Here is a 20,903-nt window from a genome sequence, read left to right as displayed (position 1 = left end):
TTGTGGATGGCTAAATTGAGCTAAGTAACATGCATCACCTCACATACTTATATTTTTTGTTGTGTGAAAACACTTAAAATCTCCTCTCAGCAATTTTCAAGAATATAATACATTGTTATTAACCATAGTCACAACGCTGTACAATAGATCTCTTGGGCACGTTCCTCCTAACTAACTAAAATTTTGTATCTTTTGACCAGTATCTCTCCAACCACCCCCCTCCCCTGCTACCAAAGCCCCTGGTAACCACCATTGTACTCTCTGTTTGTACAAATTCAACTTTTTTACTCTCCACGTATAAATGAAATCATGCCATATTTGCCTTTCTGTGCGTCACTTATTTCACTTAACATAATGTCCTCTGGGTTCGACCATGTTGTTCCGTATGACAGGATTTCCTTCTTTTTAAAGGCTGAATAGTATTTCATTGTATGTATATATCACATTTTCTCTACTCATTCATCTGCTTATGGATGCTTAGTTATCTTGGTGATCGTGAATAATACTGCAATGAACATGGGAGTACAGACATCTCTTCCACGTACTGCTTACTAATTTCATTTCCTTTGGATATGATACCAGCAACGGTATGGCTGGATCAAAAAAATCTTTATGACCTCAAAATAGGAAGGGATTTCTTAAACAAGACACACACACACACACAGAATGCACAAACCATAAATAAATAGATGGATAAAATTTACTATATTAAGTTTTAAAAAGTCTGTATTCCAAGAAGATACACTAGACAAAGTAAAAAGGCAAGCCACAAACTAGAAAAGATTTGGAATGCATTTAATGAACAAAAAGAATATATTTAAAACTCATAAAAATCAATAAGAAAACAAATGAAAAATGGACAAAGGATATGACAGGCAAGCTACAGAAAAAGAAATAAATAAATGGCAAATAAATGTATGTAAAGATGTTCAACCTCCCAGCAATCAAGGAAATGTGAATAAAAACCACAGTGAAATATAATTTAACATCCACCAGACTGGCAAAAATATTAAAGTCTGATAATATCAAGCATTTGTGATAACATGGTACCTGGGCAATTCTCACGTACTGCCAGGGGAGGATAAATTGGTTCAACAACTTTGGGGGGCAAACTTGGCAATACCCAGGAGAGCTGAAAATGCACAAATCCCCCTATATCCCAGAGATCCCTGTGCCAGGAAGTCACTCTCTCACACATGTGCACAAGGAGATGTTTACAAGAAGGTTTGCTGTAACACTGTGTATAATAATGAAAAATTAGAAATATCCATAAACAGGAGACTGAAGAAGTAAACTCTTTTATATCATACAATGGAATATTATAATTAAAATGAATAAATTATCTATAGCAATATGTATAACTCAAAAATTGGTTTAATAAATTGAACCATAAAATGATATAAATACCATCACAGTTAAAAATATGCAAGGTAGTTCTATGTATTGTGTGTGTATGCATGTACACACATGTGCACATACATACGTACGCATACATACCTGGGGGATACCCTGGGGAAGCAGCAGCAGAATAGTATTAGAAAGAGAAGGGGCTTCAATTGTATCTTCAATGTTTTATTTCTTAAGCTGGGTAGTGGGTACATGGGTTATTATATTATTCTACATCTTAATCACACAAAAAGAGAAGCAGATTCTGTGATAAAGGATTTCTCCTTTTAACATAGGAAAGTGATCTTTTCATGGTATCAGGAGAAATGGTAAGTAGGAAAATGCAAAGGTGATCTAATTACTGTTTTCACAGTTGGAGACTATGTCGCTTGGTACTACCCTCTCTTACCAATAAATATTACTCGCTAGGCCACGGGCTGAGATACTCACTATTGATAGTTTTTGCCATCTCCCTCTTTTCTCGAGCGAGCTGTTTACGTCTCTCCCGCCATTCTTTGTTAAGTTTTTGTTGCTTGGAATTTTCCTCGTGGAGCTGGACGATTCGTTCTTGCAGCCGTCCCAAGGACTGGTTAGAGAAGACCAAAGTACCAGAAAGATCACTAGGTATTTCTCCAAGTACCACATGCTCTATCTGCAAAAACAAAACCAACCAAAATCAAAGACAAAATTGACAAAGAAACAAACTAAATGTAAGGTAACAGAAAGCACGATAGAATTTTTTTTTTTTTTTTTATAAAGCACAGCTTCTTCTCTTAACCTGATAGACGAAGATACCATGAGCCTTTTCTCTCACTGCTACATATTCTTACAACTTAGTATAAGCTGCAATTCAAGTAGAGTGGAAATGAACAGAGTGGGGAAAAAGAGAAAATATTTTCCTTTTGTCTTTACCTCCCTCGATAATGAGTAGAGATTAAGTGATCATTCTTGCATCATTAGTTCCTGTCTTTTTACAGATGGTGTGAAAGGCAGGGACATGTGTGTGAGACCCAAGGCTTCAACCTCCAGGCCATTCCATTCTTAAGTCACAGCTGCTCATTTCTCCAGACCTGACATGACTGGACTTTCAAAGTGATAATGGGCCACAGTGGGGAGGGATATGCATGTTTTGATGTTACTCTTTTATACCAATCTGACAGTGGGTAAGAAAAGTTTGGGTGTCATTCTAAAGGTAGAATTCTCAGCAAAGGACCACGATTCTCCCCACTAGTGACCCATGGATCCTTCTCTGGGAAAGCCTGCGTGTGATGACTTTTCTGCTCAGACAGGGTGGGGCGACCCCTCCAGAGGCATCACCTGGTGGAGCTTGAACGGTATCACAACCAGCAGTTCATTCAGCTGCTGCTGCTTCTCTCGCTGATAAGCTTCCAGGGCTTCCTCGGCTGCATTCAGATTAATTGCCACGATTTTTACCTGCAGAAAGCCCCATGTGTGAAATGGTAACAAGAGTCCATGAGCATATACCTAAGGTGGTAAATGAAGGCACGTTAGGAGGAAGTAAAGCACAAGCAGGACTTCCTTTGTTGGGTGGTGATTAAGTGCACAGTCCCAGTTTGCAACCCAGGAAATGTATATTTTCTTTTCTGCCAAGTTATGATCCACACCACTTTTTCAATTGTTTCTATGTCCCCAGAGTTGTAAAGCTTTGGTGAATAAGAGCTCAGAAAACATGTCCTCATCCTCCTTTTCTTTTCTGCATGAAAAGTGGCTCTCAGCGTGGAATGTCTTTGTCAGAATGGTGGGAACTTTGGTCATAATGATCGCAATAAATTAAAGAAAAATGCCCTTTAAAGAAATGAAACTACTAATTACAGTATTTCTAAAGCACATCCTTCATTCCTAGAAAATCTGAAAGTTTTCCAAATCATTTTCTATTTGCAAGTTGAGAAAAAAAACTATCAAAAATATTTCTGAATATTAATCAAGTCAAGTGATGCTGCTCTAGACAAGAGTACCTAAGAGGCAAAATGAGCAGATAAGGTAGAAATCACTCAATAGTATACCAGAAGCTTAGCTTATGGTCTCCAGCATGGGATGCTTGCACCCAGAGAATCAACAAAAGGATTTATGGGGTGCAGAATGAAACATGCGAGTTTGTATTTCTATTTACTTTTTTTTTTTTTTTTTTGAGACCGAGTCTCACTGTGTTGCCCGGGCTAGAGTGCCGAGGCGTCAGCCTAGCTCACGGCAACCTCAAACTCCTGGGCTCAAGCAATCCTGCCTCAGCCTCCCGAGTAGCTGGGACTACAGGCATGTGCCACCATGCCCAGCTAATTTTTTCTATATATTTTTAGTTGTCCGATTAATTTCTGTCTATTTTTAGTAGAGACGGGGGTCTCGCTCTTGCTCAGGCTGGTTTTGAACTCCTGAGCTCAAACAATCTGCCCGCCTTGGCCTCCCAAAGTGCTAGGATTACAGGCATGAGCCACCGCGCCCAGCCTTCTATTTACTTTTATCTCATTCTTTTTAATTTCTGTTTTTGTGTTTCATAAAGTACAAAATATATTAGTATAATAGTTCATGAATACTATTTATAAATATATATACATTTATTGTAGGGGGAGGGGCTTTTCTTTTCTTTTTTTACTTATAGAATAATGTCATTAAAAAAGTTTGGAGACCAATGACTGAGATAAATAGTCTAATCATCAAAAGAGCAATGGCCCCACCACAACTGTGCTTAAGGAGAAAAAAAATGGCCATGACATTTGAAATGTTTCTTTTCTGAGGAGAAATCCTAACACTATCATTGGCAATATGATAGCTAGGAGGATGTGTAGCATTTCGAGAGAGGATAAATCAGTTCGCAGACCACCATACTTTTTTGGACAATGTATCATATTCCTTTTTGAGGTTATCAACAATTTTCTTTTCTTCAACTAAGGCCTCCTCAATGTCCAGCCTTTTCTCTCGAAGTTGAAGGGCCATTTCAAAAAGACCGACATCACAATCTGAAAAAAGAATTAAAATTAAAAAGCAGCCTCGTTTGTTTTGGAATGTGGTAGTGCTAGAAGTATGAACTTTGGAGTTTCAGAATATCTATTTGTGGAACCACTCTAGCAAGCTCTTACTATGCATATGGCTCCACTGTTCCACATGGAAATTAATAATAGTATTAATAACTATGGTAGTATTAACAACAATGATACTAGTACTGACATTCTGAGCAATGCTCTGAGCCAGGCTTTGTGCGAGGAGACCCTTTATGTACTCACTCAAGCTCATAGACCCTGCAAGGTAGGAACTATTCTTTCCATTTTATAGGTGAAGACCCTAAGTCTCAGAGAGGTGACATAACAGGTACATGACAGAATGGAATTCAAGTGCATTATCTCTCTATTATTTCCACTATATTACCCTAAGAGCCACATGTATCCACCAAGTGATAGAGAAAGTAAAAACAGAATACTAAAATGGAGTGTAGGAACCTTAGTTCTAGCCTAGTTCTACCACTATATTAGCTGTGAGTCATTGTTCAAGCCATTTAATCCTGCTGTAAAATAACAAGTTGCATTTTAAGGTTTTTATGTTCTATTTCACTCAAAAATATTATGATTTTAAGAAGATTCTTGTTTTCAAAAGTAAAACAAGATTTAAACTTTATTTGAAACTAAACTTTAAAAGTTTAACCAAAACTTTATTTGAAATGTCTAGAAAAACAAACTACTGACCAGAAAAATTTGTTTTTTCTCTACTGAACCATTCATCTATTGAGACTGTAAGAGCATTGGTCTGGCTGAGCCAGACTAGGTGAAAATAGTGAATATAAATCACCAACCGTTTCCAGGAAACTGGTACAAATTGCCCTTACAAAACAGATTGGGAATATGAAAATTTGAATGAGTTTGTCAAAAAATTATAAAAATATATATAAATTCCTGTCTGGTGTTTCTCTATGAAATGAAAGTTGCTACATAATTTATAGTAACTCTGAATCAACTGTTGATTGTCTGTAGATTATTTAATTTGTCACTCATAAACAGCTGCCAAAGGGAACAGATAATAAATCATCCAGAGAGCCCCTAGAAGTATTAACATTTTCCTTGGCCATGCTATTTAAAATAGCAACCTCTCCTCCCCACCCCCACTCCTAAACTCCCTTTACTTCTTTTCTCATAGCATATATCACCTTGTAAGATTCTGTTTAATTTACTTATCATATTTATTGTCTTCCTCCACTAGAATGTAAGCTCCATGAAGGTGGGGGAGTTTGTTTTATACTTCGATACGTCCCTAACACCAGATAAGTGCCTGGCACATAGTACAAGTTCAATAGTGTTGAATGAATGAATAAATATCCTTATACTTAAAAAAAAGTATTCATTACATTTTCTACATTTTCAACCACATTTTCCTTAAGTTTTATTATCAGAGAATTGAGAAACAAAAAACAGTTTTTTCCGTATTGTCAATCCATCCTCACAGTTCACAGAGAACACATGGTTTTATCCAACTCACTTGTTGGGCAGATAGAATCATCAAAAACGTCATCTTCGGATCCAGACTCATCCTCGTCACTCTCCAGGCTGGATTCTTCTTCGCTCGATTCCTCGCTCTCCTCATCTTCATCTAAGGAGAGAGGAGGACATTGTTAGCGGAGACGTTCCTGTATTAAACTAAATACCGGATTTTTAAAGTAAACTATTTCTCAATGAGTCAGTGACTAGGAAAATAACAAAGAGATAAAGCAGGAAATTACTCAATATTTTTAGAAGAGTTTAAAATGGTTAAGGACACAGAGAACACAAACTCAAATGTCTGCAGGAGGTTGTGCAGATTATCACTGCATCAAGTCAGATGGGCTTGAGACCAAGTTGCCAAGCTGCATGTGTTATAACCCACCTGAAAAACACTTGGGTGAAATAAGCCCACAATTCCGAAATCATAGAATGCTCTAAAATTAGAAAAGATCTTCATAAGTTATATGAACTGAAGTAATGATCGTTATAGTCTTTATTTAACCTACTTAGTGTGAATATTCATGTTTTGCTGGAGAAGTATGAGGTGTTCGATTTTGGGTTCTTGTACCAGACTTTGTAGGGGGTGTAATGTTGACAAAGACTCTCTCCTGTAAGCAAACTTGAGTCAGTCTTCTCTGAGCCCTCTTTCTGGCTAGTTCCTGACCTTAGGCTCTGTCCTTAGCCCATCTAGTCCAATTGTAGCAAGAATCCTGCTGAGTCAGTTTAGCAAAAATTCCCCACCCTTGCTTGATATCTGATCAAATTCCTCATCCCCCCACACTTAATATCTTATCAACCTGGCCTGCCTTCAGTAAAAGTCCAGTTAGGACAGTCTAGCAAAGGGTTATCCTACTGCTTAGTAATTTTCTGTCCGCTGACCCCCACCATGCTCCTTGGCTATAAATCTCCACTTGTCCTTGGTTTATTCAGAGTTAAACCCAATCTCTCTTCCCCACTACAAAACCCCATTGTCGTAGTCCCCTTGAATAAGTCTGCCTTATTTTTCTTTAATAAGTGTCATAAATGATTTTTTACAATGTCATATATAATATCTTTATAAAATATAAAAATTTATGAATACTACAACCCATCTGTCCCTGAGGGTTTGGGGAAGGTTGTAGATCTCCCGACTCCGCCCTGCCTTCATTTTCTTTTAAAATACCTGAGGTCATCTATGAACTACAGATTACCAATTTACAATTTCTGTTTTGTGGAACTTCAAATTAGAGATAAGAGATAAACATCATACTTTCTAGAAAATTTCCTAAATTTAAGATCTCTCTTAAAATTACTTTAAATGATCTGTACCACTGTATGACATGAATCAGAAAAGTTTAAAATTTGACTTTAAAATTCTTTACATAGAATTCTCCTTTCTGAAAATTAAGTAGACCTACTTTTCCCTATTTCTCTTGATAAATACAACTAAACATTATGTGCAAAATAAACATAAGGGTACTCTGAAAAATGGAGAAGCAAGCAGACCAACTTATCCATGTCAGAACCTGAGAAACAACACTGTGGTGAGTTCCTTGAGTCTTCTTTTTGCCTCATCTATCTGAGACTTGGAGAGGAGTAAGTTGGCAACCTAGAAACACCAACTGGTCCAGTATAGAAAGGCTCAACAAAAGCTTGCCCTTTCTAGCCAGAGGACCAGGAAAGGGGCAGGCTAGCAAGACAGAAAACTTTTAGACAATAACCACTATGCTCCAACCAAATGTGACAGAAGAACTCTGTTACAACCGTCACCCACATCAGCAAAGGTTAAGTGAGGAGCCTAGACATTCACTCTCACAGGGCTATAATGAGATACCCCAACACTCCTGCCAGAATGGTGTCAAAGACGGTCAGGTAGGGATCCAGGACATTTATCAATGCTGGCTAGTAACCAGCCTCCCTACTGCCACAACCACCACCATGATGTCCATGGAGACAACATGGGTAGCATGGACTTCCACTCCCATCTGGCAGTGACAATGTACTTCCCCCTCCCCTCAGGGGTGGTGTCAGAAGAGCACTAGTGAAGAGTCAGGACTTTCATCATTGCCCATAAGTACCAAGGCCATCCCCACCATGTTGATGTAGAGATTATACGTGGAGCTGAAACTCCCACCCACAAATGGCAGTAACAAGGAGGTCCCCCTTCCCTTGGGTGACAATGAAGTCTGAATGGGGAATGTGGACTTCTCCCTCCACTGACAGTAAGGAGGTACCCATCCCTTTCCTTGTTAGAGCAGTGTTAGAGAAATCCAAGTAAAACACAAGATTTAAATAAGATACACAGTCTCATAACATAAATATGAAAGTTTTTAGGTTTTAATTTAGAGTCAATCACCATACCAAAACCCAGGAAGATCTTCAACTAGATATATGTGGAGGAAATATTTTTACAATTATATTATAAATGGAGGAGGGTAAAGGGATGTAAAGGTAAGTAAGGTTTTTATACTTCACTTAAAGTGGTAAAATGATGACATTGATGGGCTGGGATAAATTGGGTACATATAATGTAATATAAAGAGCAGCCACTAAAAAAGTTATACAAAGAGATACATTTAAAAACACTAGAAAAAATTAAAATAGAATTCTAAAAAATGTTCAAGTAACCCACAGGAGGTCGGGAAAAAGAATAAAGAGAAAACAGAGAGAGTAAATAGAAAATAGAAGCAAAGGCAAAAAAAAAAAAGAGAGAATAAACAAAAAATAAAAAATAAAATGGCAGACTTAAGCCCTAAAGTATTAGTAATTATATTAAATGTAAATGTTTTAAATAAACCAAAGAAAAGATTGAGATTTCCAGAGTGAATGAAAAACATTACCCAATCATATATTGACTACCAGAAATTTATTTCAATATAACGATATAGGCAACTGAAAGCAAAAGTATGGAAAAAGATATATTATGCAAATATTCATCAAAGTAGGAGCAGATATATTAATATCAGATAAAGTAGACTTCAGAGCAAAGAAAATTATCAGAAACAGAAACAAAACTTATATAATGATAAAAGTGACAATCTATCAAGAGGACATAGCAGTCCTAAAAGTATACACACAAACAACAGAACTGCAAAATATGTGAAACAAAAACTGGTAGGAATAAAAAGAAAAATGAAATAATCCACAATTATATTTGGAGACTTTAACACCCCTCTCTCGACATTTAATAGAACAACTACACAGAAAATCGTCAAGGATCTAGAAGACCTCAATAGCATCAACAACCAACAGGATCTAATTGATGATAATAAAACATTCCATCCCAAACAGCAAAATATACACACAATCCCTGATTTACAATGGTTTGACTTATGATTTTACAACTTCACAACAGTACGAAAGCAATATACATTCAGTAGAAAACATACTTTAAGGACTCATACGACTATTCTGATTTTTACTTTCATTATAGTATTCGATAAATCACTTGAAGTATTCAATACTTGATTATAAAATAGGCTTTGTATTAAGTGATTTTGCCCAACTGTAGGCTAATATAGGTATTCTGAGCATGTTTAAAGTAAGCTAGGCTAAGCTATTATGTTTGGTAGCTTAGATGCATTAAATGCATTTTTTACTTATGATATTTTCAACTTATGATGGGTTTCTCAGGAGGTGCCCCATTATAAATCAAGGAGCATCTATACATTCTTTGCAAGTGCCCACAGAACATATACAAAGATATATCATATGTTATACCATCAAACAAACCTCAACGATTATAAAAGAATTGAAATCATACAGAGTGCATTCTCTGACTATAATGAAATCAAATTAGAAATCAATAAATGAAAGATAACCAGAAAATCTCAAAACATTTTAAACTAAACAACACATTTCTATGCAACCTATGGGACACAGCAAGTCTCAGTAAGAATTTTAAAAACTTGATAGCCACATGCAGAATGAAACAGGACCCCTATCTCTCACCATATGCAAAAATTAATTCAAGATGGATTAAAGATGTAAATATAAGGCATGAAACCATAAAAATTCTAGAAAAAAACGTAGGAAAAACTCTTTTAGACATCAGCCTAGGCAAAGAACTTATAACTAAGACCCCAAAGGCAATTACAGCAACGACACAAATAAATAAATGGGACTTAATTAAATTAAAATACTTCTGCATAGCAAAAGAAATAACCAACAGAGTGAATAGACAACCTACAAAATGGGAGAAATATTCGCAAACTATACATCCAACAAAGGACTGATATCCAGAATCTACAAAGAAGTGAAACAAATCAGCAAGAAAAACACAAACAACCCCATCATAAAGTGGGCAACAGACATGAACAGAAGTTTTCCAAAAGAAAATAGATGAAAGGTCAACAAATATATGAAAAAATGCTCAACATCAATAATCATCAGGGAAATGCAAATTAAGACTACAATAAGATACCACTTTACCCCTATCAGAATGGCCATAATTTAAAAAAGTCAAACAACAACAGATGCTGGCGTGGATGCAGAGAGAAACAAACAGTTATACACTCTTGGTGGGACTGCAAATAAGAACAACCTCTGTGGAAAACAGTATGGGGATTCCTCAAAGAAATAAATGTAGACTTACCATTCAATCCAGCAATCCTACTGCTGGGTATCTATTCAAAGGAAATGAAGTCATTTTATCAAAAAGACACCTACACTTAAATGTTTATCACAGCACAATTCACAATTGCAAAGATATGGAATCAACCTAAGTGCTGTTTAATTCATGAGTGGATAAAGAAAATGTGGTGTGTGTGTGTGTGTGTGTGTGTGTGTGTGTGTGTGTGTGTGTATGTGTGTGTATCCCATGGAGTACTACTCAGCCATAAAAAAGAATGGAATGTCTTTTGAAGCAACTTGGATGGAACTGGAGACCATTATCCCAAGTGAAGTATCTCAAGAATAAAAAACCAAAAACCATATGTTCTAACTAATAAATGGGACCCAATAAATGAGTACACATGGGATAAAGTGACATAAAGGACATGAGAAACCATGAAGGGGGAGGGTAGGAAGGTGAGTGTGGGATAAAAACTTACTTATTGAGTACAGTGAACATTATTGTGGTGATGGACACACCAAAAGCCCTGACTTAAGCATTGTAAGAGATATCCATGTAACAAAAACACTTGTATCCCCTTAATTAATATTTTGAAATAAAAAAATTTAAGAACTATATTGATCTGAAAGAAAATAAAAATCCAACTATCCAAATATATGGTATGCAGCTAAAACACTAAATTAGAAAAGAAGTCTCGAATCAGTAATCTAAGCTCCCACCTCAAATCCCTAAAAACAGACGTGCAAAATAAACCAAAAGCAAGCAGAAGGAATATAATCATAAAGATAAGAGCAGAAATCAGTAAAATTGAAAGGAGAAAAACAATAAAGAAAATCACTTATACAACGAGCTGGTTTGTTCTTGAAAAGATCAATTGAATTGGCAAACATTTAGCAAGACTAGAAAAAAAAGGTGAAGATACAAGTTGCCAATATCAAGAATGCAACAGGTGATGTTACTACAGACCCTGTAAACATTAAAAAGATAGCAAGGAAATAAATACAATGAACAACTTTACAAATATAAATTTGGCAACTTAGACAAAATAAACCAATTCTTCAGAAAAACTCCACAAACTACCATGACTCACTCAATGAAATATATCATTTGAATACCCCTATAACTACTAAAACAATTCAACCTGTAATTTGAAAACTCCCCCAAAAGAAATTCTCAGGTGCAAACAATTTCACTGAAAAATTCTACTAAATGTTTAAAGAAGAATCACCACCAATTCTATACAGGATCTTCCAGAAAATTAAAGAGGAAAGACGACTTCCTAATTCATATGATGAAGCTAGTATTACCCTGATACTAAAACCAGACAAAGACAGTACAAAAAAAGAAAACTATAGACCAATGATCTTCATAAATACAGGTTCAAAATTTCTTAACAAACTATTGGCAAACAGAATTTAGCAATATATAAAAAGAATTTTATACTATACCAAGAAAGGTTTATTGCAGAAATGCAAGTCTGATTCAATAATCAGCCAATGTAATCTACCATATTAACAGGCTTTTAAAAAACGACATGATCATCAATTGATGTAGAAAAGCATCTGACAAAATTCAACACTCATTCATGATAAAAATTTATGAAAAGAGGAACAGAGGGGAACTTCCTCAACTTGATAAAGAGTATCTATGAAACACCTACAGGTAGCATTGTACTTAATGGTGAAAGATTGAACGCTTTCCCCCTAAGACTGTGAACAAGGCAAGGAAGTCATCTCTCAGCACTCTATTTCAATGTAGTACTCAATGTTCTAGCCATGCGATAAGGCAAGAAATGGGAAATAGGCATACAGATCAGAAATAAATAAATAAAACTGCCCATATTTGCAGATAAAATTATCAGCTACATAGAAAGTCCCAAGGAATCTACCAAAAACTCTTAGAACTAGTAAGCAAGGTCATGGGGTATGAGACAAACATATAAAAATCAATTACTAGTGATGAGCATGAAGACATTCAGATTAAAAATATAATATCATTTAAAATCACTAAAAAAAGGAAATAGGTATAGATCTAATAGAACATGAACATGAATTATATGCTGAAAACTATACAATGCTGATTAAAGATATCGAAGATCTAAATAAACAGACATACTGTGTCATGCATTAGAAAACTCAATGTAGTAAAGATGACAGTTCTCTCCAAATCAATACACAGGTTTAATACAATTGCTATCAAATTTCCAAGAAGATTTTCTGCAGATATAAACAAGATTATTCTCAAATATGGAAAGATAGAATAACTCAAACAATTTTGAAAAAGAAGAATAAAGTGGAAGGAATTAGTCTACCTGATTTCAGGACTCAATATGTAGCTACAGTAACCAAGATCGCAGTATATTGGTGGAGGCACAGACACAAAGACCAGTGGAATAGAATAGGCAACCTAGAAATAGATCCACACAAATATGCCTAAATGATTTTGACAAAGATCAAAAGCAATTCAGTGGGAGAGAGACAACCTTTTCAACAAATGGTGCTACGGCAAACGAAAAGGCAAACTACACACCAAGAAAAAATATTTGCAAACCACATATCCCAACACAGGACTAGTATCTAGAATATATAAAGAACTCTCAAAATTCAACATTAAAAAACAAACAATCCTATTCAAACATGGACAAAAGACAAGAAAAGACACTTCACCAAACAAGATATACAGATGGCAAATAAACACATAAAAGATGTGCTTATTAAATTGAACTACCCTTACTAACTCATACCAGATACACCAAACATACACATACACACAGAGACTCCAGATGTTTAAAGACCTAAAAGGCTTATATCCTCTCCTCTTCAACCCCCACAGTGCCTCTATATTGTCTATGTTGTAGTCAGAACAATAGGGTATCTAATAGGTCCCTTAGTTATTTCTCTATTTCATGTTAATGAGAGAAAACAGGATGATACGTAAGAAAGGAATACAAACCGGCATCTCTTTCAACCTCCTTTTTCTTTACCCGCTTAATCTTCTTCTTTAGGACCTTCATGAGGAAGTTAGCAAATTTATTGTTTTCTCCAATCGCTGCTTGAAAACCAGCATAGAGTGCCTTTTCTTGGTCCTGGAGCTTGCTGATTTCATTCTTTTTCTCTTCCATCTCTTTAAGAGTTTCATTTATTTTCCACTGAATGAATAAAAACAAGAACAAAAGATAAATAGAATATTTCTGATAAACCAGGTTCAGGGAGCAATGTACTTTGCCATGTAAGGTTACAGTCTAAAAACATTTTTTAAAGGCTTCTTAATAGAAGTTTACATTTCTGATGTTTGCAGAGCCATCATTTGGTTAAAATTTTATAATTCTTTTGTAAAAGTTAAGTTCAGAATCAGAAAGATCGGCTTCTTAATGCTAAGCTCACTCAAAAAATCTAAATTAAACAAATATGTTGATATGTGGATGTCAACCGATATTTTTGCATGCATAGTCTCAAATGCATTTTTATACTGATATATGATAACTAAAATGAAAAGACACATCATTTCTAGTGAAGCTGATACACCCCAAAACTCATTATTCAGTGTATGATATCTACTTTATAGAATCCTTCTTCTTTTAAAACAAAGATAGGTATAATTTAGATCTTTAAATTTAACATATGGATATAACAAATAAAGAAACTTTGTTTCCTATGATATTCAATTATAGATTACACTGAAACTAGCTATCATACTTAGGAAACTGACAACTTCTTTTCCAGTAATGTTCATAAGGATAACATATAATCAAAACTCTATTTCATATGATAGCTGGTGCACAAAATATAGACTTTTGAAACCCATCAATAAACTAAATACAAGGCTCACTTCTGAACATTTTATTCTCCTATCTTACAAACTGTCAGATCAAATTCACTAAAATATCTGTCATTTACCTCTGACCACAGATAACTAAAGATGGAGAGTAAGTAGGAATAACAGGAAAAGGGAGGAGGGAAGAGAAGACAAGAAAAAAATAGGAGCTAGAACAAGTGGGAAAATTAAGGAGGAAAAAAAAGTCAAAAAGAATCAAGTTCCCTCCATAACTAAGGGAGCTGCCAGCTAGAATTCTCCTGCCTGCTCATACTTGCATGAACTCTTCCTCTTTGTCTAAGGAATTAACACGCTCTTGAAGTATGTTCTCCTGTTTTTCAAAATTCTTGAGGAGAAGCATTTCTTGAAATAACGTAATATGGTGCAGGTCAGATAATTTCATCTGAATATCTAGTTTCAGCTTCTGATGTCTCAGGACACGGAGTTCTGCATCAAAAGTGACAATCAGTTCTTTGATCTGAGGTGGAAAAGAGATGTGAGGATATATGAGAAGTTAAGAAGAATAGGTAAATACATTTTAAAACTATCTAACAGTACTAATTTGTTTAAAAGCATTTTTTCATTATGCCCCTATTATGGATGGAGAATTATGTGTGTGTATGTGTATTCACATAAATTAATCCATCAATTGCATTAAATTTACATAAATTAATTTGTTAAGTGGTAAGAATTCTGTAACTACAGTCCTTCCAGCTATTTCTTCACCACCATTGAAGCCAACAACTAAGAATGCCCTCCTTGCTGTGTTGTATAGCCTGCATAGCTTTCTGAGTGGGTAGTGTCTATACCTATCTTCTCTTTGTTCTTTATGGTATCTCTACATTGCCTTTTATATAGTAAGCTCAAATAAATATTTCCCCCAATTTCTTATTTTGAAAATTTTCAAACCTACTGAATGGTAAATATTTTTAAATACATAAATATAATCATGGAGCCACAAAAAAAAAAACCTATTTAATCTTCTTATTTTACAGATGAAGAAATAGAGGCCAAAAGTGATTTTCCTGAAATCAAAGCTGATTTGTTACAGAGGTGGGATAAGATCCTAAGTATCTCAAGTCCTAGTCCAGACCTTATTCCTCTGTGGTTCTAATAATTTTAAGTCCTCTGTTTTGCCCTGATTTGGGCACAGCTCTCCCCTGCCTCATCCCAAAAGAGATGAATAGGTCAAGAGAGAGCACCAAGGGCTGATTCTCCCAAGGAAACTGGTATAATATAGGAAGAGACAATCCATTCTATGTTTTGCATTAGGTTGTACATGAGAGGGGGCCTCCACTGTCAAAAGCCTATAGTGAGCGAGAGCCCAGACCGGGGGCTAAGGAAGAGGAAGAGCTCTGTGTGGTTGGGGCAGCAAAATTACTAGGGAATCTGAGAGAGCTATGAAAAAAAAAAAAAAACAGAGTGAAGAGAGAAGAAAAAATTAAACTTTTAGATAAGTATGGCTATAGACTATGTCTGGGTTCCTCCTTAATGCTTATTCAACAAATGTGAATTATTCCTAAATTTCTTCAGAGGGAGGACTATATTTTCTTCAGTGCAACATCATTCTTAAACTGGACCATATAGGCCTCCCAGTTTGTAAGGGTTATATTTGTTTTATTTTTTCTCGCCCCAATAGCCTATAAGATTTGCAAGGATAGAGAATGTGTCTTTTTTGAGTATTGTATTCCTACTACCTAGCTATCATATAATGTCCAATACATATTTTTTAAATTAATAAAATAAATAAATTAGTTACAATTAAACCAATGGAAACTCTTCACTGACTATCTACTATGTGTGGCATTATCCTAGGCCTAGGCAATGTGGGGGAATCAGAGGAAGTATACGTGGCCTTTTGCTCAAGAATGGTACAATCTAATTTCTAGACAAAACACACATGAAACATCAAGAAAAATTAGTGTAAAATATGAGGTGCTGATTACAGGGGCAACTGGAGTTTAGAAACAAGGAGAGAGTATGCAATGTGGGCAGAAGGTGCTGGAGAGAGTTTGGAACTGGGCTAAGCTCTGAATGATGACTCAACTCTGGAAGGAAGTCATCACAGGTATGAGAAAATAGCAAAGGAAAAAGCACAGATATAAAACTCAGAATAGTATGGGAAGCCAAGGAGGAGTGGGGAGAGGCAGGAACAGTGAGAAAGCAGGCTAGAAAAAGTTGAGATAATGGTGAAGAATAAGGTTGGGAAGCTATAGGGGGCGCCACCATGGGATGGAGCTGGAAAGACACACGGAGGAAAGAGACGCCATGTGGCTGACAACAGGGAGCTCTCTATCCAAGAAAGTTTCTTTTTCTTTCATATTCAGAGCACATCCCGTGCAACCGGCCCTAGTCTGGTCCTGATTTTTCCTAGAAATAAAAGCAGCCACCATTCCACCTCCAGAACAATTTCAAACCCAGGAATCACCGTAAACATGCCACTAATGGAGCAAATCAGACATTAGAGGAAGAGGACGCTGTGAAAAGCAGAGTGTCCCGTTTCTCTGGAAGATTTCTAATTACGTTCTGTCCACCACCTGAAAGCTGCTCCTCCACTTCCCCTTCTCCCTGACTTCAGTTAGATGTCAACTAAATGAAACATGGGTCTGCCCTTCATTCTTAGTCAGCTTTCCAAAAAGAAAGAGTTAAAAAGCTCCAAGGTTCTGGGCAGTGCACAGTGGTTTTCATAAGGCCAAGGTTGGGGAGGACCAATCCTTCCCCTGCTCTCCTCTCCTTTAGCTTCAAATAGGAACAGCGTCACCCCTTACCCTGTTGACCAAATACTGTTGCATGTACACGTGTTTAATCTCATCCCTCCTCATAATCTCCAGCTCCACATCAGTTGTCTCTGCTTTTTCAAATTCCAGAAACTTTGGAATATCCAGACTGAACCCCGATGGTTTTGATGATCTAGATAATGAGTCTCGTGTCGTCAAATCCCCATCCTTTCCAGAAGAAAGTTTGAGAAATCCTCCACCTGAGCCTCCAGATCCTGACTGTTCCACTTGGGGGGACTTTTCATCCTCCTTTTTCATCTGCTCTTGCTTAAAATTTAGGAGAGTTTCCTCATTATACTGAAATCTCTTCTCTGGAACTTCGTCTGGGTGTATCTGAGGGATTTGGGGAATGGGGATGTGCTTGGAACTGTGAAGAGTTGACTGAATGCTCTTCAGTTCTTGTACCAGGCACTGAATTTCCTCGATAACAGCCACTTTAAGGTCTCGAAGAGAGAGGATGCACTTGTTCATGTGACGTTTCTTTCCATGGACCTGAGAAAAAGAAGAGGAAGGAAACAAAAGACAACCCTCTTACAAAGCACAGCTTAAAATATTATTTGCTCTTGTCCCTTAACTCATAGGCTTAGCAAAAATTCAAGATAGAAATGTGTCTGATCATCCTCGTTGACCATCAAGTTACCCTTTTCTCTAGGTTTTAGGGTTTTTTCACTTAGCTCCTTCAAGATGGGAGGGCAGCCTGACGTGACCTCTGGTATCCCTTTGTGTTCCACACTGTGTTCCCTTCAGCTGGCTCGTAAGGCTGAGCTCCTCTGTGCCCCTTCACCACCCCGTGGAAGTCCTTTCTGAGCCTTGTGCTCAGCGGGACACTCTCCCCAGGGAGGGAGGGTACGGCCACTCACTGCCTTTCACTGATGGAACCTCGAATCCCTTAGGCTCATGTAGGGCTGCCCACCTAGGGCCAAACTACAGGTTAGCCTGTTTTCGTGCTGTACTTTGGCCACATGTTATTCCTTGTGTCACACCAAGAGATTCCAGGATCTTTCCTTGATTCCTTCTCCATTTAGCAAAGCCCAGCTGTGTCTCTGCCTCCAGGCACAGGTGCTATAAAGGCCCATTGCTCTTTTAGTACCAGCTCTCTCCCTGGTCTGTTTTCCAAATGCCATTACCAGATCCTAAGAGCGCGTGCAACCCTACCTTCTGCGTGTAGTTAGGCTACTAGATGGTCTAAAGGCCATTAAGAGTTACTTTGCATAAATATACAGTTAAAAAAATAAAAGATCTACAGGCACTTCTTCAAGCAGTCTTACAAAACTTAACCTATATATTTACCATCCATGAAGCAAAACTACCATAACAAGAGGAGATGTTTCGCATACTTGAAAATAAGCCTTTAAAGCACTGAGGTTTAAACACTAAAGACAGCACTTGGGTGAGTAGGGAACCACCTGTAAAGTACCTGGAGGATGAGGATTAGGTCTACAAGAACAAAGCCAAACCACTCTGATGTCTGTCAGGCCTACCTCTTTGAGGAGCCTCTTTCCATACCAATTTTTTCTTGCTAGTTTTTCAAATAACAAACTGGGGAAAAGGGATAGATAATAAACTATTTTTAAAACACTTAAGACCAGGCAAAGGTGGCTCACACCTGTAATTCTAGCACTCTGGGAAGCTGCAGTGGGAGGATCACTTGAGCTCAGGTGTTCGAGACCATCCTGAGCAAGAGTGAGACCCTGTCTCTACTAAAAATAGAAAAATTAGCCGGATGTGATGGCATGTGCCTGTAGTCCCAGTGACTGGGGAAGCTGAGGCAGGAGGATCATTTGAGCTCAGGACTTTGAGGTTGCAGTGAGCTATGATGATGCAACTGCACTCCAGCCCAGGTGACAGAGCAAAATGCTGTCTCAAAAATAAAAATAAAATAAACAGGGGGACAAGGGCAACATACATAACCTAAACATCTGTACCCCCATAATACGCTGAAATAAAAAATAAATAAATAAATAAAAAGTAAAAATAAAATAAAAAAAAAACAAACAAACCAAAAAAACCTGCTTAATACTTTTCAATGATATTGAATTTGACCATGACAATAATAGCTGTTTATTGATTTTAACCATTACATTAATCCTGTAAGGTAGACTAGACATGTCTTCTCGTTGTTAACTGGTATTAATACCTCTTTTACAGATAAGGTAAAAGGCTTAGGGAGATTTACATGACTTAGCAAAGTTCATATAGCTTAAGTGACAAAGATGAAAATGGAAGTCTGGCTTTCTGACTGTAGAATAAGGTATTCTACATTATTGTATGCTGCCATTTTAATAAAGCAGATTTCAGTATAATTCAATTAAATTAAAGACATCACACCTGCCCAACTAGACTATAAAATTTCAGGACGGATGACTAATAAATTGTGATCATAAGAACATTTCTTCATGATGACAGACGGAACATGATGGACAACCAAGAACTACCTTAGATGAACAGCTAGAAAAACAATCCAAATGTCACTCATACTATGTCCAAAATGTCCATTTTGATCAGTAAGGTAGTTATGAGCTATGAAAATTTATTTGTGGTTATGCATTGCCATGTGGATCCTTGTGCTGCTGGCATGTGTGTCTTTGGTGAATAGAAAAAGACACTCCTCCCCCAGGACATTTCATTTCCATTTGTCAGAAAATTATAAAATATACTATATCTGTGATATAACTGGCACCCTCTGCAATGTGATGCCTTGAAATGTGCAACCTGCACAACCATATTAGATGGCCAAGTATCAAAATCTCCAAAAAATGGTAGCTTAGGTGCCTTCTAAGCCTTGAAGTGTAAAAAGTCACTTGTCAGTTCAAATGGTGATTAAGGAATTAATATGGCACAAAGAGGAACTTTTTAAGAAGAAAATGGAGATCAGAAATCAGGATGATTGCTAGCAGTTTGGAGGAATGCAGAGAGAGTCAAAAAGCAATATATTAATTGATTAGTATCAAGTTACCTAAAAAAGTTTGGAAGTCCCACAAAGAAAGGCTAAACAATGGCCTTTTTTCCTAAGTCCCTTGGTGGTCCACGGCAGCCAAAATCTAAACCCAATAAAGATTTGTTTGAATTTCAGAGGTTCAAAGTTCACAAAATATAATGCTTTCACCCATGAAACTAGTATTGAGCCATATAATTAACATGAAAGCTGGTTCTGCCCCACTAGCTGACTGATCATAGACAAATCTCTTGTCCTCTCAGGTCCTCAATTTCCTCATTTGTAAAAAGAGGGCATGATAGATAATCATGAAAGTCTTTTCCAGCTCTAAATTGCTGTGGTCATATATACTTGTTGACCAGATAGGGAAATGGGTGGTTTTAGCAGAATTCAATTAAAAACCCAAGGTGCCTTCTCATTGTCATGAAATCTGTGGGTACGTACCAAAGTGTCTAGGTGTCCTAGTTCCTCTTCCTTCTTGGCAGCATTTATTCTCATGTGCTCAGGTATCTTGTAGTCTGGTGCTGTCTTCAGATTGAAGTCTCCCATGTACACCTGGGCTTCTTTGATGGCTTGAAGATCTTTGGGATCTTCAAAGTCATCATCAGGTTTACTCTTGTATCTATCAGAAAAATAGACAACCCATAACAAATATAACAATAAACTCTAATTTTTCTACTTTAATATAGGTACACATTCAAATTCAATCATGAAGCAAAAGTATAATTCCGAGTCTATGATGTCACTTTTGTCTATAGAGCCCAAGCACTTTTTGGAAGTTAATGAATATATTCAAAGCATCCCAAGCAAAATAATATACAGTTAAATCAATAAAAACCAATCAGTAGATTATGCTGAGATAATCTGAATCACTTTGGTTCACTTCTAAGTAATGCACATTAACATTATTATTTATTACCTTAATATAACTTAAGCCTTAGAAATTGGGTGGTTTTTTT

The 20,903-nt window shown here is 36.6% G+C and overlaps 1 protein-coding gene across 1 annotated transcript in view; it reads right to left on the bottom strand.

The window, feature by feature from the left end:
• The window catches only part of CFAP44 (cilia and flagella associated protein 44), a 121,215-nt gene that overhangs the window by 8,620 nt on the left and 91,692 nt on the right, over positions 1-20,903 (bottom strand). Inside the window, exons 22-29 of the mRNA XM_012652219.1 lie at positions 20,389-20,566; positions 17,001-17,501; positions 14,507-14,710; positions 13,372-13,567; positions 5,866-5,976; positions 4,228-4,358; positions 2,704-2,820; positions 1,837-2,038 (exon numbers count right to left, since the gene is read on the bottom strand). Coding sequence (XP_012507673.1) covers positions 1,837-2,038; positions 2,704-2,820; positions 4,228-4,358; positions 5,866-5,976; positions 13,372-13,567; positions 14,507-14,710; positions 17,001-17,501; positions 20,389-20,566 — 1,640 coding nt within the window. The remainder of the gene's footprint in view (positions 1-1,836; positions 2,039-2,703; positions 2,821-4,227; positions 4,359-5,865; positions 5,977-13,371; positions 13,568-14,506; positions 14,711-17,000; positions 17,502-20,388; positions 20,567-20,903) is intronic.

This window comes from Propithecus coquereli, unplaced genomic scaffold (genome assembly GCF_000956105.1).
Source record: "Propithecus coquereli isolate 6110/MARCELLA unplaced genomic scaffold, Pcoq_1.0 Scaffold386, whole genome shotgun sequence".
NCBI lineage: Eukaryota > Metazoa > Chordata > Mammalia > Primates > Indriidae > Propithecus > Propithecus coquereli.
The sequence above is the reverse complement of the archived record's forward strand: the minus strand, read 5'-3'. Positions and strand labels throughout refer to the sequence as shown.